We start from the raw sequence: 17,736 nt of genomic DNA on the forward strand, positions 1-17,736 counted from the left end.
TTTTGCTAATTTTTATAGGAAATTTATAGCAAAATTTTCTAATATTGCCAAACCATTGACTGACCTGACCAGGAAGGGTGCGGATGTGTTGAATTGGTCTCCGGAGGCGGTTGCTTCCTTTCAGGAGCTGAAGCGTAGATTTACCTCCGCCCCGGTTCTGCGGCAACCTGATGTCTCACTCCCGTTTCAGGTAGAGGTGGATGCTTCTGAGATTGGTGCAGGAGCAGTGTTGTCCCAAAAGGATCCGGTAACATCTAAAATGAATCCCTGTGCTTTCTTTTCCCGAAAGTTCTCTTCATCTGAACGTAACTATGATCTGGGGAATCGGGAACTGTTGGCCATGAAATGGGCATTTGAGGAGTGGAGACATTGGTTGGAGGGAGCCAAACATCAAGTTGTGGTCCTCACTGACCACAAAAATTTGATTTACCTAGAGTCGGCTAAACGCTTGAACCCTAGACAGGCTAGGTGGGCCTTGTTTTTTACACGTTTTGATTTTGTGGTCTCTTTCCTTCCTGGAACTAAGAATGTCAAGGCAGACACCCTCTCTAGGAGTTTCTTTGCTGATTCTCCTGTGGTGACCAAGCCTGCTACCATCTTAGGCGAAGGGGTAGTTCTTTCTGCCATCTCGCCCGATTTGAGACTTGCTCTGCAAGAGTTCCAGGCGGACAAACCTGAGCGTTGCCCCAGTGGAAAGTTGTATGTTCCTGACCAGTGGAAGAAGAGAGTGATGTCTGAGGTTCATTGCTCTGCATTGGCTGGTCATCCGGGTATTTTTGGTACTAGAGATCTGGTGAGTCGCTCTTTTTGGTGGCCCACCTTGTCTCATGATGTCAGGAATTTTGTGCAGTCCTGTGGGACTTGCTCCCGGTCTAAATCTTGTTCTCGCTCTAGTGGGTTGTTGATGCCTTTGCCGGTCCCCAGAAGGCCATGGACCCATATTTCAATGGATTTCATCTCTGATATGCCGGTCTCTCAAAGAATGACTGTTATTTGGGTGATTTGTGATAGGTTCTTTAAGATGGTTCATCTTGTACCACTCCCTAAGTTGCCATCTTCCTCTGAGTTGGTGCCCCTGTTTTTGCAACAGGTGGTTCGCTTGCACGGGATTCCTGAGAACATTGTATCTGACAGAGGAGTTCAATTTGTGTCTAAATTTTGGAGGACGTTCTGTTCCAAGTTGGGAATTCAGTTGTCCTTCTCCTCTGCTTTTCACCCTCAGACCAATGGGCAGACAGAGAGAACAAACCAGACCTTGGAGTCGTATTTGAGATGTTTTATTTCCGCTGATCAGGATGATTGGGTTTCATTTTTGCCCTTGGCCGAATTTGCTTTAAATAATAGAGCTAGTTCTGCCACTTTGATGTCACCTTTTTTTTGTAACTTTGGGTTTCATCCTCGATTTTCTTCAGGGCAGGTGGAGCCCTCTGCCTGCCCAGGTGTTGACACTGTGGTGGAGAGAATGCACCAGATCTGGGACCAAGTGGTGGATAAGTTATCTCTCTCCCAGGAAATGGCCCAGCGGTTTTCCAATCGACATAGGACTATTGGTCCCCAGTTTAAGATTGGTGATATGGTGTGGTTATCATCAAAAAATATTGCTATGAAGGTGGCTTCTCCTAAGTTTAAGCCTAGATTTATTGGACCTTACAAGATTTTGGAGATTATTACTCCGGTCTCTTTTCGTTTTGCTCTTCCTGTCACATTTAAGATCCATAATGTGTTCCATAAGTCCTTGTTGAAGAGGTTTGTTGAGCCAGTTGTGCCTGAGGTGGCACCTCTGGACCCTGTATTGGTTGAAGGTAACTTGGAATATGAGGTAGAGAAAATTCTGGATTCCCGTCTGGCTAGATGGAGACTCCAGTATTTGGTTAAGTGGAAGGGTTATGGTCAGGAGGATAATTCCTGGGTGTCTGCCTCTGATATTCATGCCAAAAGATTGGTGTGTGCCTTTCATCGGGCTCACCCTGATCGCCCTGGTAGCGTTGTTGAGGGTTCAGTGACCCCTCCTCAAGGGGGGGTACTGTTGTGAGTTCATTTTCCCCTCTGTCACTGAGGCCTGGTGAACTCCCTATTCTAGTGAAGGAAGGTAGTGAGCCTGATTATCAGGCACCTGGGACTAATGAAGACGATTGGCTGAGTGGAGTCACTGACTGGATTTAAGGCAGCCTATGCCCTTTCTGCCCTGCGGGTGATTTCTCTGTGGACTCTTGGACACCAGTCTGATTCCTGCTCTCCTAAAGCTAAGTTTTCTGTTTTGCCTTTTTGCATTTAAGATTTGTTTTTGTTTTTCTTGCTTTTTGGATTCTGCCACTCCCTGCTGGAGTGTGCAGTGTTCCGTGAGCTCTGTCTTCTGAAAGTACCTGAGTGCTGATTTAGTTTTTGAAGCTTAGTTGCTTCAGGGCCATTTTTATATCAGCTTGTTGGCTTTTGTCTCTGATAGGGTTTTGGCAGATTGCAGACAGCAGCCTTCCTATCCGTTCCTATCTAGGTAGTTTTTGGGCCCCGTCTTTGCTCAGCCTGTCTTTCTGTCTGTGTAAGTGTTTTCATCTTGCATCACCGTCATTATATGTGGGGGGCTGCCTATTGCTTTGGGGTCTGCTCTGGAGCAGTTAGATTTCCCCTTTCCTTCTTTAGGCCTATGTATCTCTCCGGCTGTGATCGAGGGGTCTAGGTCATCGTAGGAACCCCCCACGGCTACTGCTAGTTGTGTTGATAGGTTCAGGGGTCTGCAATCTGATAGTCGCCAACTTCTCTGGTTTTCTGGACTTAGCTAGCATTTCTGTTTTTGCCTCCTACGGTGACTCAATCATAACAGGGCGGTCTGATATAGGGCATTAGCACCTGCACTTCCAGGTCAGGACCAGGAGTGGACTTCTGGTTCAGAGCCTCCAGGATCATAGAGAGGTTAGTTAGATCAGATTCTGCTGGACCATAGAGAGGGTAACATGATCAGGGAGTCCAGGACCATAGGGAGGATTGCTGGATCAGACTGTACTGGAGCATAGGAAAGGTCACATGATCAGGGAGTCCAGGACCATTGAAAGGATTGCTGGATCAAATACTGCTGGACATAGAGAGGGTCACATAATCAGGGAGTCCAGAACCATAGGAAGGATTGCTGCAGGCAGAGCAGAGACGGCTGGTCACACAGCAATGGCATGTAGCCATGAGGTAAAATGCACATGCGCACTGGCAATGGCAGGCAGCCATGGGATGAGGCGCGTGTGCACACTGCTCCAGGCATCTTGCAGCACAACAGTCACGAGGTGCGTGTGCACACTGCTTCCAGGGGTCTTACTGCATAAGACATAACGGGCATGATAGTTACGTGCACGTGCACACTGCTCCAGGAGTCATGCGGCATACCAGACATGGCAGGCATGATAGTTCGGTGCGCGTGCACACTGCTCCAGGCATCTTGCAGCACAACAGTCATGAGGTGCGTGTGCACACTGTTCCAGAGATCTTGCAGCATAACCGTCATGAGGTGCGTGTGCACACTGCTCCAGGGATCTTGCAGTATAACAGTCATGAGGTGCGTGTGCACACTGCGAGACCCGCGGGGCGCCCGCAGGGACCCGGACCTGGGGACAATGAGGTATGACAGGCATAACAATGGGGATGGATCATGCAGCACAAGCAGCATGGCCGGCATGACGGGCATGACAATACTGTATATAATAGTTTTCAGCCTTTGCCTTACCTTCCTGTTGGTGTGGATTATCATAATGGACTTCCATAAGAACATATGATGGGTCTGTTGGTGTTCCAATGGATAGGCCAACATGGGGTGGGTATGTGAATCCCTGTAAATATAGAAGAGAAAATGATTGTCATTACTGATGCAAAAGAATCATTATCGTTTATGACATGAATATGTATCTAATAACCGGTGCATCATTACTTAAAGTGAAACTGTCACCATGTGTTTGCTATTCGGTCTGAGAACAGCAAGATTTAGAGATTTAGAACCTGATTCCAGTGGCGTTACTTTCTGGACAGCTCCCTGAAGTTTTGACAAACTCACTTTTATCAGCAGTACATTATCATTAGAGTACTAGTAAACCAGATGCCAAGTCGTTCTCCATAGTGCTGAGCTCTTCATGACCTTAGCCGTATTTATATGGCCAGGTTGGGAAGTACAGTACTTCCATTTGGACATATGGGTACATCCAGGTGATTTTGCGTGCAAAAAAGCTGTACGCGCACGATTGCCGCAGGGTGTTCAGCTGACATGACTGCTGACACCTGGCACTCATTGCCAGGAGCTTTGCCCACACCCCTCTTGGCAGTTTACCCCTCACAATGCTGCGATCCATATTGTTAAAATCAGTAACAAACCGTATTTGATTTGTGCTTTCTTGTTTTAAAATTTTGTCTTTTTTCCCATAGAGTATTTTTTCTCTTGTAATGGTAGATGCTTTTTTATTTTCTGCCTTTTTTAATCTGTCTGTTACTATAACCCCGTTCTTTAAATCTTCGAGTTAGGTCATCTGACTGAGTTAAAAAGTCAGCTTCTTCAGTACAATTTTTTTTGATCCTTAGAAATTGTCCGGTAGGGATTCCATTAATCATCGATTTATGGTGGGAAGATGTGTCATGTAATTGATTATTCATTGCTGTTGGTTTTCTGAACATATCAGTCCTAACTTTGCCATTTGGTGACATAGTTATATGAAGATCCAAGAAGTCAAAAGTTCTTCCAGCCTTGTACGTTAATTTAATATTTTGATCATTTTGGTTTAACTAGTCCATCAGAAATGACAATTGTTCTATTGAACTCTCCCAGATAAACCATATATCGTCAATGTATCTTATCCACCCTTGTATGGATTCAATTCCTGCTATTTAATCATTATGGAAAATTTTCCTCTCCCAGAAACCCATAAAGTGGTGTTAATATTATTTTTTTAATTATTTTAATAATTTATAATATATAAATTAGATATACTTTATATATTCATATTTATGCCTCTTTAATTCCACTAAGACATCTAACTTACTGGGAAATGTTTTGTATGCGTATGCACAGTGTACAGTATATAGAAAGCTGCTACTCAGGTTATAACATTTATAGCACTGCTAGATCTGCAGCAGAAAAAACTGTGATTTTATCAAAACTGCAGCAAGCAACACAATGAGTGATACATGACTGTAATAACAGCCTACATCATGCTGCTCTCAGGTGAGGTTCAAAGACCTGATTACAGATTTCCTTTAAAATTATTCTGTGAAAATAATTTAGTACTTTTACAAGAGAAAGGACCAACTGATAATCAATATGCTCAAAATGTTTTCGTTTCCCCTTTACATTTACTTTGAAAATTCAATAAAATCATTGAAAACGAAAGATGCTTGATCCTAGACCAAAGCTTATAAAGTGCTTCATGTACTTCTACCCCAAGCTCCTTTGTATGAAAGAGAGCAGTGATTTTTTCCTTCATGGCAGACAATCGTAAAAATTGGACAAGTTTTGTCTGTTATTTTGAAGGATATCATTCATCCCCTTCTTATTCTATGGAGTATTGCAGATGTCAGTATTTTCTTCAGCGTTGATCTGAGGGAAAAAATCATAGCACACATGAATTACCTCCGATTATCGGATCACATTCATGTTTTTTGGGTCCAAGGAAAAAATTGGAGTGCAGTTGGATGAATGTAGAAGATGTCAAATTTTTTTGTGTTTGACTCTCATTTGAGAAAATACGATCACACTCTGGCCAAACTGGATGAGAGAATACGTGGTTGTGTGACCCTAGCTTTTGTGCAAAACTGTCTTCAGTCATTTTTAGGTTGCGAATAATTGCTGCATGGCCTGCACTGCATTTGTATTATATGTCATGAATTAGCCTACTGATAATGGATTTGGTTGCTGCTGTAATAAGGGAGAACACATATATTGTTAAAACACCGCTCCAGTGTTTACTTTTTTTTATTTCAGCGGGGTCCTCTTTCTTTCTAGAATGTGCGCTCTTATGATCAGCGGTATCCTCTCTCTCTGTCTCGCGTGTATGTGAGGGTATGTGTACACATTGCGGATTACCCTGCGGATTTTTCCGCGCGGATTTGGCTAAATCTGCAGGTCAAATGACCTGCTTTTTACCAGCAGATTTTGTGCAGATTTTGTGTGGATTTCCTCTGCGTTTTGACACCTGCGGATTCCTATAATGGAGCAGGTGTCAAAACGCTGTGGATCCGCACAAAGAATTGACATGCTGCGGATTTAAGTCCTCAGAAAATCTGCACAGAAAAATCCGCAGCATGTGCACAACTTCTGATTTTTCCCTGCCTTTCGGGCAGCCTCTATTCCTCCTGTCAACTCTGTCTCTCTTCTTCTGGCAATCCCTGCCTTATCACTAGACAATCTCTGTCTCGACTGTGTCTTCAGTGTCACCAGCTCCCTGCCAGCCCCTCATCCAGTTCCAATAGGGAAAGGTGCCGGGAACGCCATCTCAGCTCTACTCCCGCCACGCTCGTAGACCCCCGATCCTTCTTGGGAATGGTCCTTCTTAGCTGGTGCCCGACCACACAGTACTCAGCCTGGGGCCCCTTCCTTCCGTAGCAGCTCTATTCCCACAGTTGGCCATCTGTATCCTTTACTACTCCTTGCCCGGGCTCTGCTCCCTAATCAGGAAGTGTCCTGACTATATCCCCTTCCTCTGCACTGCACTGCCCTATAGCTCCTCCCAACTTCTACATCCCTATGCTCATCTAAAGTGTCTTATGGTCACCAGGGGACTCTCTCTCCTACTGTATAAAGTGTAACCTCTTATGGTCAGAAGGAACCTCTCTCTCTATTCTCTCCCTCACATGTTTTTTCTGAACAATTATAAATTTTGCAGTATTGAAATTCATGCAAATTTTTTAGTGGTGAATCAAATTTCTACGAAAAATTTAGCGAGGATGGATCAAACAATCTGCATATCTTTTGTCCTGAGGGCTGCATGCTTCTCTATTTATTGGGGTGGCTCTCTGTCCATTTTTAAGTTATTGGACTATATACTGTATATTAGAGTATTAATAACTTCTCTGCTACTGTACTCAGATGACTGGCCTAATGACCGTGAAAATATGTTGGCAGTATAAATGACGACATGACAATATTAAATATCTAATTGTGGCACTTACCTCCCCACCTATTGCCCAAGCATATACGACTGTTTCACATGTAAGAAAGATGTCTGGCATATTGGGGTGATAGCATTCGTGACCATATTCAAGTACGGTGTCACCTGCTTCTCTGTCACATTCATACAGCAATATATGGTGCACCAAGCTCTCGTGACCTTTCTGTATTAGTGGTTCAATCTAAAAAAGAAACATTTCTTTAAGTGTGAATGAGTGAACACTCACCATGGATCAAGAAGAAAAGAGTTTGAGAACACAACAGATTCCCTTCAAAGGAAATCTATCAGCAGGATTTTACCATGTAAAATAAGAGCAGCATGATGTAGGGACAGAGACACTGATTCCAGGGATGTGTCACTTACTTAGAAGCTTGATGTAGTTTCAATACAATCAGTGTTTCATCAGCCTCAGATTATTACTACAGGACTAGGTGTGGTGTGCCACGCAGTCCAGCTCAATTGTGTAACCCTGCCCCCACCGTTGATTGCAAGCTTACACACTGTACACATAAAGCTGCAAATCAGGGGTGTCTCTGTGGCTATACAGGTATAATCATTCTGATCACTGCTACATCTTCAGCAAAAAAACAGGGAGTTTTTCAAAACCGCACAAGCAATCATTAAGTGATAAATCCCTGGGATCAGGCTCTCTTCTCATACATACAGTAATGCTGCTCTCAGATTCCATAGCAATAACCTGCTGCCGGATTCCCTTTAATGTGCAACAAAAAAACAGATGAAATGAAACATAATGTTGACACGGGACCTATTATTAGAAGTTGCTTTTGTTTGCTTGTAATTTAAAATGTGCTAACTGGACTAAATTAGTTTTTGGCACATCATTTTATAAAATCAATCTGCGCTTAGGTTTTCCAAAAGGGAAGCAGATGGTGAACATGAAATAAAGGTTATTATTTCCAGCAGTTTGAAACAACACAGCAAAAACATTGTTAAGTAAACTGTAAAACTTTGTGTATTAAAGGGAATCTGTCATCAGCATACAACCCCCAGGTCAAATCCCATAGAGCGTATTACAGTTCTGTAACCTAGCTAGTGAACTGTAAATGTTCCTGTAAATGGATAATAGCTGCAGAGTAAAAAAAACGGATTGCATACGGACAGCACACGGATGACAAGTGAGAAAAAATCATCCAACTCTCCTGGATAAGGATGGGACCAATTTTTAGATGCCAGTGTGAGCGAACCCTAAAGCCCTAAAGGTAAGACAATTCACACCTTTCTTTATGAAATTCTTGGTCAATAATCAAATTATGTTTTTATCAATAAAGAAAATGAACCCTTGTGTTTTCTGCAGGATGCCAGTAAAGCTAATGCTAGCTGAAAATGCTCCAGACTAACCAACCCTTTTTGTATGATAATTAAATTCCTGTTTCAGTTTTCCTGTAAAAGGGAATGAGATGAAGTGCTAATTATAGCCCATAGAGAAGAATATTGACCAGTCCATGGAGGATAGAATATGAGTTGAATTTAATGTAATTTGCAGTTTCACATGAATTCAAACATTGTGAGATTCAATTTGCGGTTCACAAAAAAACCCTTGCCCGACATTATTTCCCACACTGCTAAAGCATTATGGAGTGGGCTACGGACAGGTGAGGGATATTGTTGTTTTTTTATTTTTGTTTTATTGCAGGAGACAAGGGATTCAGTGGAATTAAGGATTATGCGAGTATAACTATGTTTGTTATTTTTAAATAAAAAAAGATAAAAAGTCCAAAGACATATTGATGGGGAATTTTGATTGTTACCGCTACGTCCAGCTATTGCCCAATATCGCTGCTCCCATTCGCTTCCACTCCTGGAGCTGCACGTCCACGCTTAACTTTCCTCCCACCTCTCATCTATCTTGCTCTTTGAGAATCTACAATCTGGTTTCCGCCCCCATCACTCCACTCAGACAGCCCTTACCAAAATTACTAACAACCTACTTACAGCCAAAGCGAACGGACAATACTCTATACTCCTGCTTCTAGACCTGTCCTATGCTTTTGACAGAGTTGACCACTGCTTCCTACTACAGATCCTCTCCTCCTTTGGCATCAAAGACCTCGCCCTATCCTGGGTCTCCTCATACCTTTCCAACTGCACATTCAGCATCTCCCACTCACACACTACCTCCTCATCCCACCCTCTCTCTGTTGAAGTCCCCCAAGGCTCTGTTCTAGGACCCCTACTCTTCTCAATCTATACACTTGGCCTGGGGCAACTCATGAAGTCCCACAGATTCCAGTACCACCGTTATGCTGATGACACTCAGATCTACCTATCTGGCCCAGACGTCACCTCTCTGCTGTCCAGAAACCCGGAGAGTCTATCAGCCATATCCTCCTTCTTCTCCTCTCACTTCCTCAAGCTCAATGTGGACAAATCTGAACTCATCATCTTTCCTCCATCTCACAGATATTCCTTACCTGACCTATCTATCACAATTAACAATATCATGCTTTTCCCCCGTACCAGAAGTCCGCTGTCTCGGAGTGACCCTTGACTCTGCCCTGTCCTTCAAACCACACATCCAAGCTCTCGCCACTTCCTGTCACCTCCAACTCAAAAATATCTCCAGAATCCATCCTTTACTCAACCCTCATTCAGTTAAAATGCTTGTGCATGCCCTCATCATCTCCCGCCTCGACTACTACAACATCCTTTTCTGTGGCCTCCCAGCTAACACCCTCGCACCTCTCCAGTCTATCCTTAACTCTGCTGTCTGACTAATTCATCTCTCTCCTCGCTACTCCTCCGCTTCTCCCCTCTGCAAATCTCTTCACTGGCTCCCATTCACTCAGCGTATCCAGTTCAAATTACTAATGGTGACCTACAAGGCCATCTATAACCTGTCTCCCCCATATGTCTCTGAACTAATCTCCCGATGCCTTCCCTCAAGTAATCTCCGGTCCTCCCAAGACCTCCTTCTCTCCTCCACACTTATTCGCTCTTCACCCAACCGCCTCCAAGACATCTCCCAAATATCCCCCATCATCTGGAATTCTTTACCCCAACATGTCTGACTATCAATCACATTCGGATCCTTCAAATGGAACCTGAAAACCCATCTCTTCAGGAAAGCTTACAGCCTGCAATGACCCCGCTACCTCCTCAACACTATAGGAGATATCGCCTCAACCAACACCGGAACTGCTGCAACCCCTCAACCTACTGACTCCTTCCCCACCTTCCTGTAGAATGTAAGCCCGAAAGGTCAGGGTCCTCTCCCCTCTGTATCAGTCTGTCAAAAATGGGGGTGACCCCACACCATTTTTTTCAATTATTTAAATAATTTAAAAAATCGGAATTGGGACCCCTCTAGAGTGAGAGAAAAAGTAAGTCTCTCTCCTGAATAGTGTAAGCCCTCATAGGTCCTCCCTTTCTTTTTTCTGTAGAGTGTAAGCTATTTTGGTCAGCAAGGTCTTCCCTTACTCTCTCCTATAGATGGCAAGCTCTTATGGTTAGTGGGGTCCTCTCTTTCTTTATTATGGCTAGCAGCTCTCTGTCTCTAGCACATGTACTTTCTGAGCAATTACAAGCTTTCCATAATTGAGATTTACACAGATTTATTTACTGCAAATCGAATTTTGGGGGAAAATCCTGCAAAGTTTGTAAATTAGAAGATCCATTCAATTCTAATAACCACCAATTCAGATGAGCTCCTGTGCCATGTAAAAAATGAAGGGGTATGGAACTTGCATGACCATCTTATCATATTTTTGGGGCTTAAAAGCTTACATTATCCAGTTTGACTAAAGTAGGTCCTATAGTAGATTTATATTTGTGCTTGTCTGTAGTAGTAAGCACAGAACTTTGTGCATGAAAATCTATGTAATAGCTCCCCGTGACTGACACAAGTATTAGAGTGAGACATAGGGCTCATAGGAACCATTTACTACCCCTGACAGTTGCAATGGTTCAGAGTGGATACATTTTTTACAATTTTTTTTAGAGATGATTGAACCTTTTGAAATTCAAATTCACCAGGTTCAACTAATTTTTCAAGAATTTTCTGAGAATGTATTCATATCAGTTCTCAACTAGTCCAAATTCCATGGAATGGTGTGCAGAACGTTTTGCTGTCCACCAATGCTGTATCCAGTCTGTTTTAGTGTTAATTAGCCTAACGAGAAAGAGAGAGAGACACCAAACTTTTATATTGCAAAAAGAATAAGAAATGTGTGTAATTGGAATAGATAATCAATGATACTGGCCCTGCAACTGCCACCTCTCTCTCCGTATTGATGCAATTACATGTTCAGTTCATCAACAATAGTGCCTATTTCTGTCTCTATGTGGAATGAGCTGTGCACTCTGACCTCTATCTCTATGCTGTAAAACGATAATATGGTGCTGCTTGCCCTCATCTTATATACTGTGTGTGATAGCCCCCAATGATTTGCTGTGCTAGACCACGTGATGTGATAGCTGCACGATATAAGGAAGCCCACCTGGCTTTGCCTGACATCATTTGCCCACTCTAAGGCTGGGCTCACATTAGCCTATCTGTGTTTCATCTGCATGCGCAAACGCATGTCAAAACGCATTTAAACGCATGCTTACGCTGCGTTTCTTATCCGCATCAGCATGATGCCAAAAAAAGCTGCATGTGCACGCGTTTGAATGCATTTTTGCATACATTTGCATTGTTTATATGCATGCTTTCGATATTTCCAGGGGAATTTGGGTATGCGGACAATGATTTTCCAGTAGATTTTCCTTGACACAAGCCACACAAAATGGGCATGTCTCATGGTATTTCTATATATAGACCCTGCACAGGTGAAATCCTCGTCTTTTGTTGCTGTATACAGGTTCAAGATGAATTTTAGTGTGGAGAGCTTCAGTTTTAATCTTGATTTGTCACTGAAATTGGCTTTTGCCTTTGCTGTGGCTTGAGAAGTAGAAAGAAGAAGAGAAAGATGGAGAAGACGTCATTGTCGATGTTGCCAACACCCCATCGTTGAAGTCCGAGAGAGACGTAGAGCCTACCACTCGTACACCGAGTGGCGTGAAAACCCGGACAAGTTTTACGACTACACGAGGATGTCGGAACAGAGCTTCAATGACTTGCTGCTACATGTCCAAGGATCCATCACCAGGCAGGTCACACAACTATGTCAAGCAATACCTGCTGAGGAACGTCTGTTGGTGACCCTAGGGTACGAAATATTGAAAAAGATACTCATGTTATTATTATTATTATTGCTATAAAAGCCATCTACTGATTTTCTTTTTCCATTTTCGGTTCCACAGATTCCTGGCTACTGGAGAGACCTTATCATCTCTACATTTTCAATTTCGGATTGGAGTGTCCGCCCTTTCCGGGATAGTTGCACACACCAGCCATGCTTTATGTGACGTTCTGCATGAAGAATTCCTCCCCCAACCCACAACTGAACTCTGGCTGGAAAATGCTGCAAAATTCCAGGACATTTGTAATTTTCCAAACTGTTTGAGGGCTGTGGATGGCAAGCACATTCAGATTGAGAAACCTGCTGGAAGTGGATCTGAGTATTTCAATTACAAAAAATACTTTTCGATTTTTCTCATGGCGATTGCAGATGCTGACTGTCGATTTGTCGCCGTGGACGTTGGCTCATTTGGACGAGCAAATGACTCTCAGACTTTCAAAGACTCTGACATGGGCCAACGTTTTTATGTTAATAATTTCAATTTTCCACAGCCACAACCTCTTCTGTACACTGAAGGACCGCCAATGCTGTTTGTTGTGGTTGGGGATGAGGCGTTTCAAATGTGTGCCAACTTCATAAAATCATACTCGAGTCGGGACTTGAATCACACCAAAAGGATTTACAACTACCGATTAACAAGGGCACGAAGAACTGTGGAGTGTGCCTTTAGATTGCTGGCATCTAAATGGTGCATTTTGGGAACAGCCATCAATCTAAAAGCTGAGACAATTGATGATGTAGTGAAAGCATGTGTTGTTCAGCACAATTTCATCCTGGTAAAAGAGCGACACCACATAGAACTTGACAAACCTGTGGCTAGCACATTGCATGAGTACCAAGATCACCCTCTGAGGACTACATTGGAAGTTATCCAAATGAGGGATAACTTTGCTACTTACTTTGTTTCTGATAATAGACGTGTGGCATAGCAAGTTGAAATGGTTTAATCCGCTTGTAAATGTACCTGTACTGTTGGCGACTTTAATAACACTAACACCTCCACTGTGACACCCGTTATACAATGCACACATGTGTGCGTTTTCAAATAAAGAGATAAACACAGTAATTGTGAAAACAAAAGATTTTTTATTAACAAAAATAAAAACAATTTTTAATTTAACAAACATTAATTTGAAAACAATAAATAAAAATGGGGTTTAGGTTCGGGGTTTGTTCGATGGTGTGACCTTGTGGACCTGGGTGGTGTCGGGCTGGGATGATTGGGTAGGAGTGGGTGAAGAAGTGGTTACAGGGGAAGTGGCAACAACATTTAGGATTGGGTCATTGGGGGAAGAAGACACATTAGGAGTGGAATACAAATTGGAAGGGATAGACACATTGGAAGGGAGAGACACAAGGGAACAAATAGACAGATTGGAAAACAGACACATTGGGAGGGGAGGGTGCAGGTGGAGGGCAAATTTTTTTGCAAAATTTCCTTTTCCCTGGCTTTTGTTTTGTGTGCTGAGTGGGCCCCTTTTTTTGGGTTTTCCCTCAGTGCTTATTGGTTTCCCTTACTACGTTCCCACCAAGAGCTTTTGGTGAGTTTTTGATGTTGCAGATTTATTGTTCTGTTTCTGCTCCAGTATGCAGCATAAAAAAATCACCAAAAACTCATTGTGGGCAATGGCGTAACTACCGGCGTAGCAGCCGAAGCGGTTGCTTTGGCGCCCGGCCCATATAGGGGCCCGGGTCCCTGGCTCCGATCATCACTACCAGGTACCGGCAGCTAAACCAGGCCCTCAGCGCTGCTGCAGTTAAACACTATTGACATGCGGGCCCGGCGGCCCGCACATCAATAGTTAACAGCCACGGCAGCTGCCAGCCAATCGGAGGCTGGCAGCTGACGTCAGCCACTGCACGCACCTCGCCGGCGTCTGACGTCAGTGTCAGTTGCCGGCTGGAGCGCGCTGCAGCATGGAGGGATGCCCGGAGCTTCGCCGCTGGACCGCGACCAGGTAATTATTAGAACTTTTTTTTTTTACAGCGACGACCCGGGGGGCCCGGGGGCAGAATGCTGAACATGGGGCAGAATGCTGGACTGGGGCAAAATGCTGGACATGGGGGCAGAATGCTAGACACGATGGGGCAGATTGCTGGACACGATGGGGCAGAATGCTGGACATGATGGGGCAGATTGCTGGACACGATGGGGCAGATTGCTGGACACGATGGGGCAGAATGCTGGACATGATGAGGCAGATTGCTGAACATGATGGGGCAGAATGCTGGACATGATGGGGCAGATTGCTGGACATGATGGGGCAGATTGCTGGACATGATAGGGCAGATTTCTAGACATGATGGGGCAGAATGCTGGACATGATGGGGCAGATTGCTGGACATGATGGGGCAGATTGCTAGACACGATGGGGCAGATTGCTGGACATGATGGGGACAGAATGCTGGACATGATGGGGCAGATTGCTGGACATGATGGGGCAGATTGCTGGACATAATGGCGGCAGAATGCTGGACATGATGGGGCAGATTGCTGGACATGATGGGGCAGAATGCTGGACACGATGGGGCAGAATGCTGGACATGATGGGAAAGATTGCTGGACACGATGGGGCAGATTTCAGACATGATGGGGCAGATTGCAGACATGATGGGGGCAGATTGCAGACATAATGGGGGCAGAATGCTGGACATGATGGGGCAGAATGCTGGACATGATGGGACAAAATGCTGGACATGATGGGGCAGAATGCTGAACATAATGGGGGCAGAATGCTGGACATGATGGGGAAGATTGCTGGACATGATGGGGGCAGATTGCTGGACATGATGGGGGCAGAATGCTGGACATGATGGGGAAGATTGCTGGACATGATGGGGGCAGAATGCTGGACATGATGGGGGCAGAATGCTGGACATGATGGGGGCAGAATGCTGGACATGATGGGGGCAGAATGCTGGACATGATGGGGGCAGAATGCTGGACATGATGGGGGCAGAATGCTGGACATGATGGGGACAGAATACTGGACATGATGGGGACAGAATGCTGGACATGATGGTGGCAGAATGCTGGACATGATGGGGGCAGAATGTGACAGTGAGACACAGGAGGGGGCAGAATGGACATGGGACAGAATGTGACAGTGAGACACAGGAGGTGGCAGAATGTGAGGCACTGGGGCAGAATGTGGCAGTAAGACACAGGAGGGGGCAGAATGTGGCAGTAAGACACCGGAAGGGTGCAGGATCATGGGGCAGGATGGATACGATGGAGACAGATGGGGAGATCATATGGGGCACAATGGATACTCATGAGGGCGGGATGGGAGGAACATATGGCTGAAGCCAGGAATGAGACACACGGGAGCCAGGATGGGGAATATTATTACCCTAGGGGCTAATTAAGGGATATTATTACTGCAGTGATGTCTTTATTTTATTTTTTGAGTGTACTGTTTTAAATGGGGGGATGGTCCTGTTACTGTGTAGAGTGACACTATGTCGCCTTTTTTTCTTCATGTGATGTAATGTAGCAGTTGGGAAAAAAAATAAGTAATGTGTTCTGCAAACAGAGCTCTAGATAACTGTGTTATTTCCTGCAGAGACGAGTCCTGGCTGGAAGACGTGATGGTGGTCTGTGCTGGATGAAAGATGAAAAGCAAAAATGAAGGACTTCACCTAGATACATCACTGGTGAGATAGTGTGCTACCTATACACTGACACTATATACTGTATACTATATACAGAGGTCCTGTATATAATGTCACCAGTGATCACTGTATTACCTGTACATTATATACAGAGCTCCTGTGTATAATGTCATTGATCACTGTATTACCTGTACACAGACACTGCATACTAAGTACAGATCTCCTATGTATAATGGCACTAATGGTGATGCTATTGTGTTTTTTTATTACTGATCAGCATTGTAGTATTCAGTCACTACGTGGTCTTAATATGTGGTCTGGACATGGTGTTGTGGTATTTGTCCCTTGTATGTGCTATTATTTGGTCACTTTGTGGTGGTAATATGTGGTCTGGTCATGGTGCGGTGGTATTTGTTCCTTGTATGTGATATTATTTGGTCACTATGGTAGTAATATATGGTCTGGTCATGGTGTGGCGGTATTTGTTCCTTGTATGTAGTATTATAGGTCACTATGTGGTAGTAATATGTGGTTTGGTCATGGTGCGATGGTATTTGTCCCTTGTATGTGATATTATTGGTCATTTTAAAAATTGAAAAATAAATAAAAATATACTGTACCTAAATTGTATTGCATATTTTAACAAATATTTAATAGGTTACAGTAGAGTAGGGCTTGGCCAAAAGAGTCTACAGTGTTGTGATGGCGGCTTAAAAAATCTTTTGGCCAAAACAAGAGCTGCTGGCTATATTTGTGATCCGGTGATGGGAGCTGTTAATGTTTGATTGGTGAGAAGTGGAGTTTTTCCAAGAGAACGGAGGGACTGTGGACAGTTTGAGGAGTGGAGGCGGGACTGGGGTGGAGCCTGGGCGGAGTCTAAAGGGGGCCCTGAGAATTTTGCCAGTATGGGGCCCGGAAATTCCTAGTGGCAGCCCTGCCCGGTAGTGCAATTAAATACATTACTGCAGCGCTCCGGCGGGTACTGTGGCCAACGCTGTCTTGGGGCCCGCCGGCCCAATGTGTGTAGTGTAGGGGATCCAGGGCCCCGGCGGAAAAAATGTACACTGTGATTTCGCAGCCTACGCTGCATTTCTGTGCCTGCTGTGCGGAGCGAAGCACATATTGGGCCCGCCTCCCTGCCTGCAGCCAGTGTATTGCTTCAGACTAGTTCAGTCCCGCCCCTTCCCTGAGCCCTCGCTGTCTATTAGCTCTCTGCAGAGCTGCCTGCCGCATGGACCTCTGGGAAATGTAGTTCCTGGAGGTCGGTTTGCGCGGAAGAAGGCAGGCAGCCCTCACTGTCTCAGCTAAGTTAATGCCAGCCACTCAGGCAGCCTGATGATTTCTTGCCTCGCTCTCAGAATTCTAAATCTGTTACTTAATGTGACTCTAGTATGCATTATTGGTAAGAGGGTGCGTCTTGAAGGGGGTGCGTCTTGAAGGGGGGTGCGTCTTGAAGGGGGTGTGTCTTGAAGGGTGTGTGTCTTGAAGGGGGTGTGTCTTTGAGGAGGTCCCGTTTAAAAGTTTGCTATGGTGCCCAATCAGTTCTAGTTATGCCACTGATTGTGTGGGGGTAGCTTTACTCCTCTAGATGGTGTGAAATGGCACAGAACTTTTTTTTGGCCAATCTGCATAAATTGTATTGAAAACTGTTCGAGTTTGTGGGGATTTTCTATAGTTATTTCAGGAAGTTCGAGATTTATTTGTCGCAGATCGATCCAATCATCTCCAATATTTTTATAATTTATATATACAGTATATTACAGAGTGTGAGGGCTAATAGCATTTACACC

General features: G+C 44.4%; 1 protein-coding gene across 4 annotated transcripts in view; it reads right to left on the reverse strand.

Annotated features, from left to right (window-relative positions):
• Window positions 1-17,736, reverse strand: part of MOXD1 (monooxygenase DBH like 1) — a 306,903-nt gene that overhangs the window by 153,337 nt on the left and 135,830 nt on the right. For all 4 annotated transcript variants that reach the window (XM_073575826.1, XM_073575827.1, XM_073575825.1 and 1 more), the window contains 2 exons: window positions 7,132-7,311; window positions 3,707-3,809 (listed from right to left, as the gene is read on the reverse strand). In XM_073575826.1, the coding sequence (XP_073431927.1) occupies window positions 3,707-3,809; window positions 7,132-7,311 (283 nt within the window). The remainder of the gene's footprint in view (window positions 1-3,706; window positions 3,810-7,131; window positions 7,312-17,736) is intronic.

Source organism: Dendrobates tinctorius, unplaced genomic scaffold (assembly GCF_039654945.1).
Source record: "Dendrobates tinctorius isolate UK_male_01 unplaced genomic scaffold, ASM3965494v1 ptg000046l, whole genome shotgun sequence".
In the NCBI taxonomy this organism is placed as follows: Eukaryota; Metazoa; Chordata; class Amphibia; order Anura; family Dendrobatidae; genus Dendrobates; species Dendrobates tinctorius.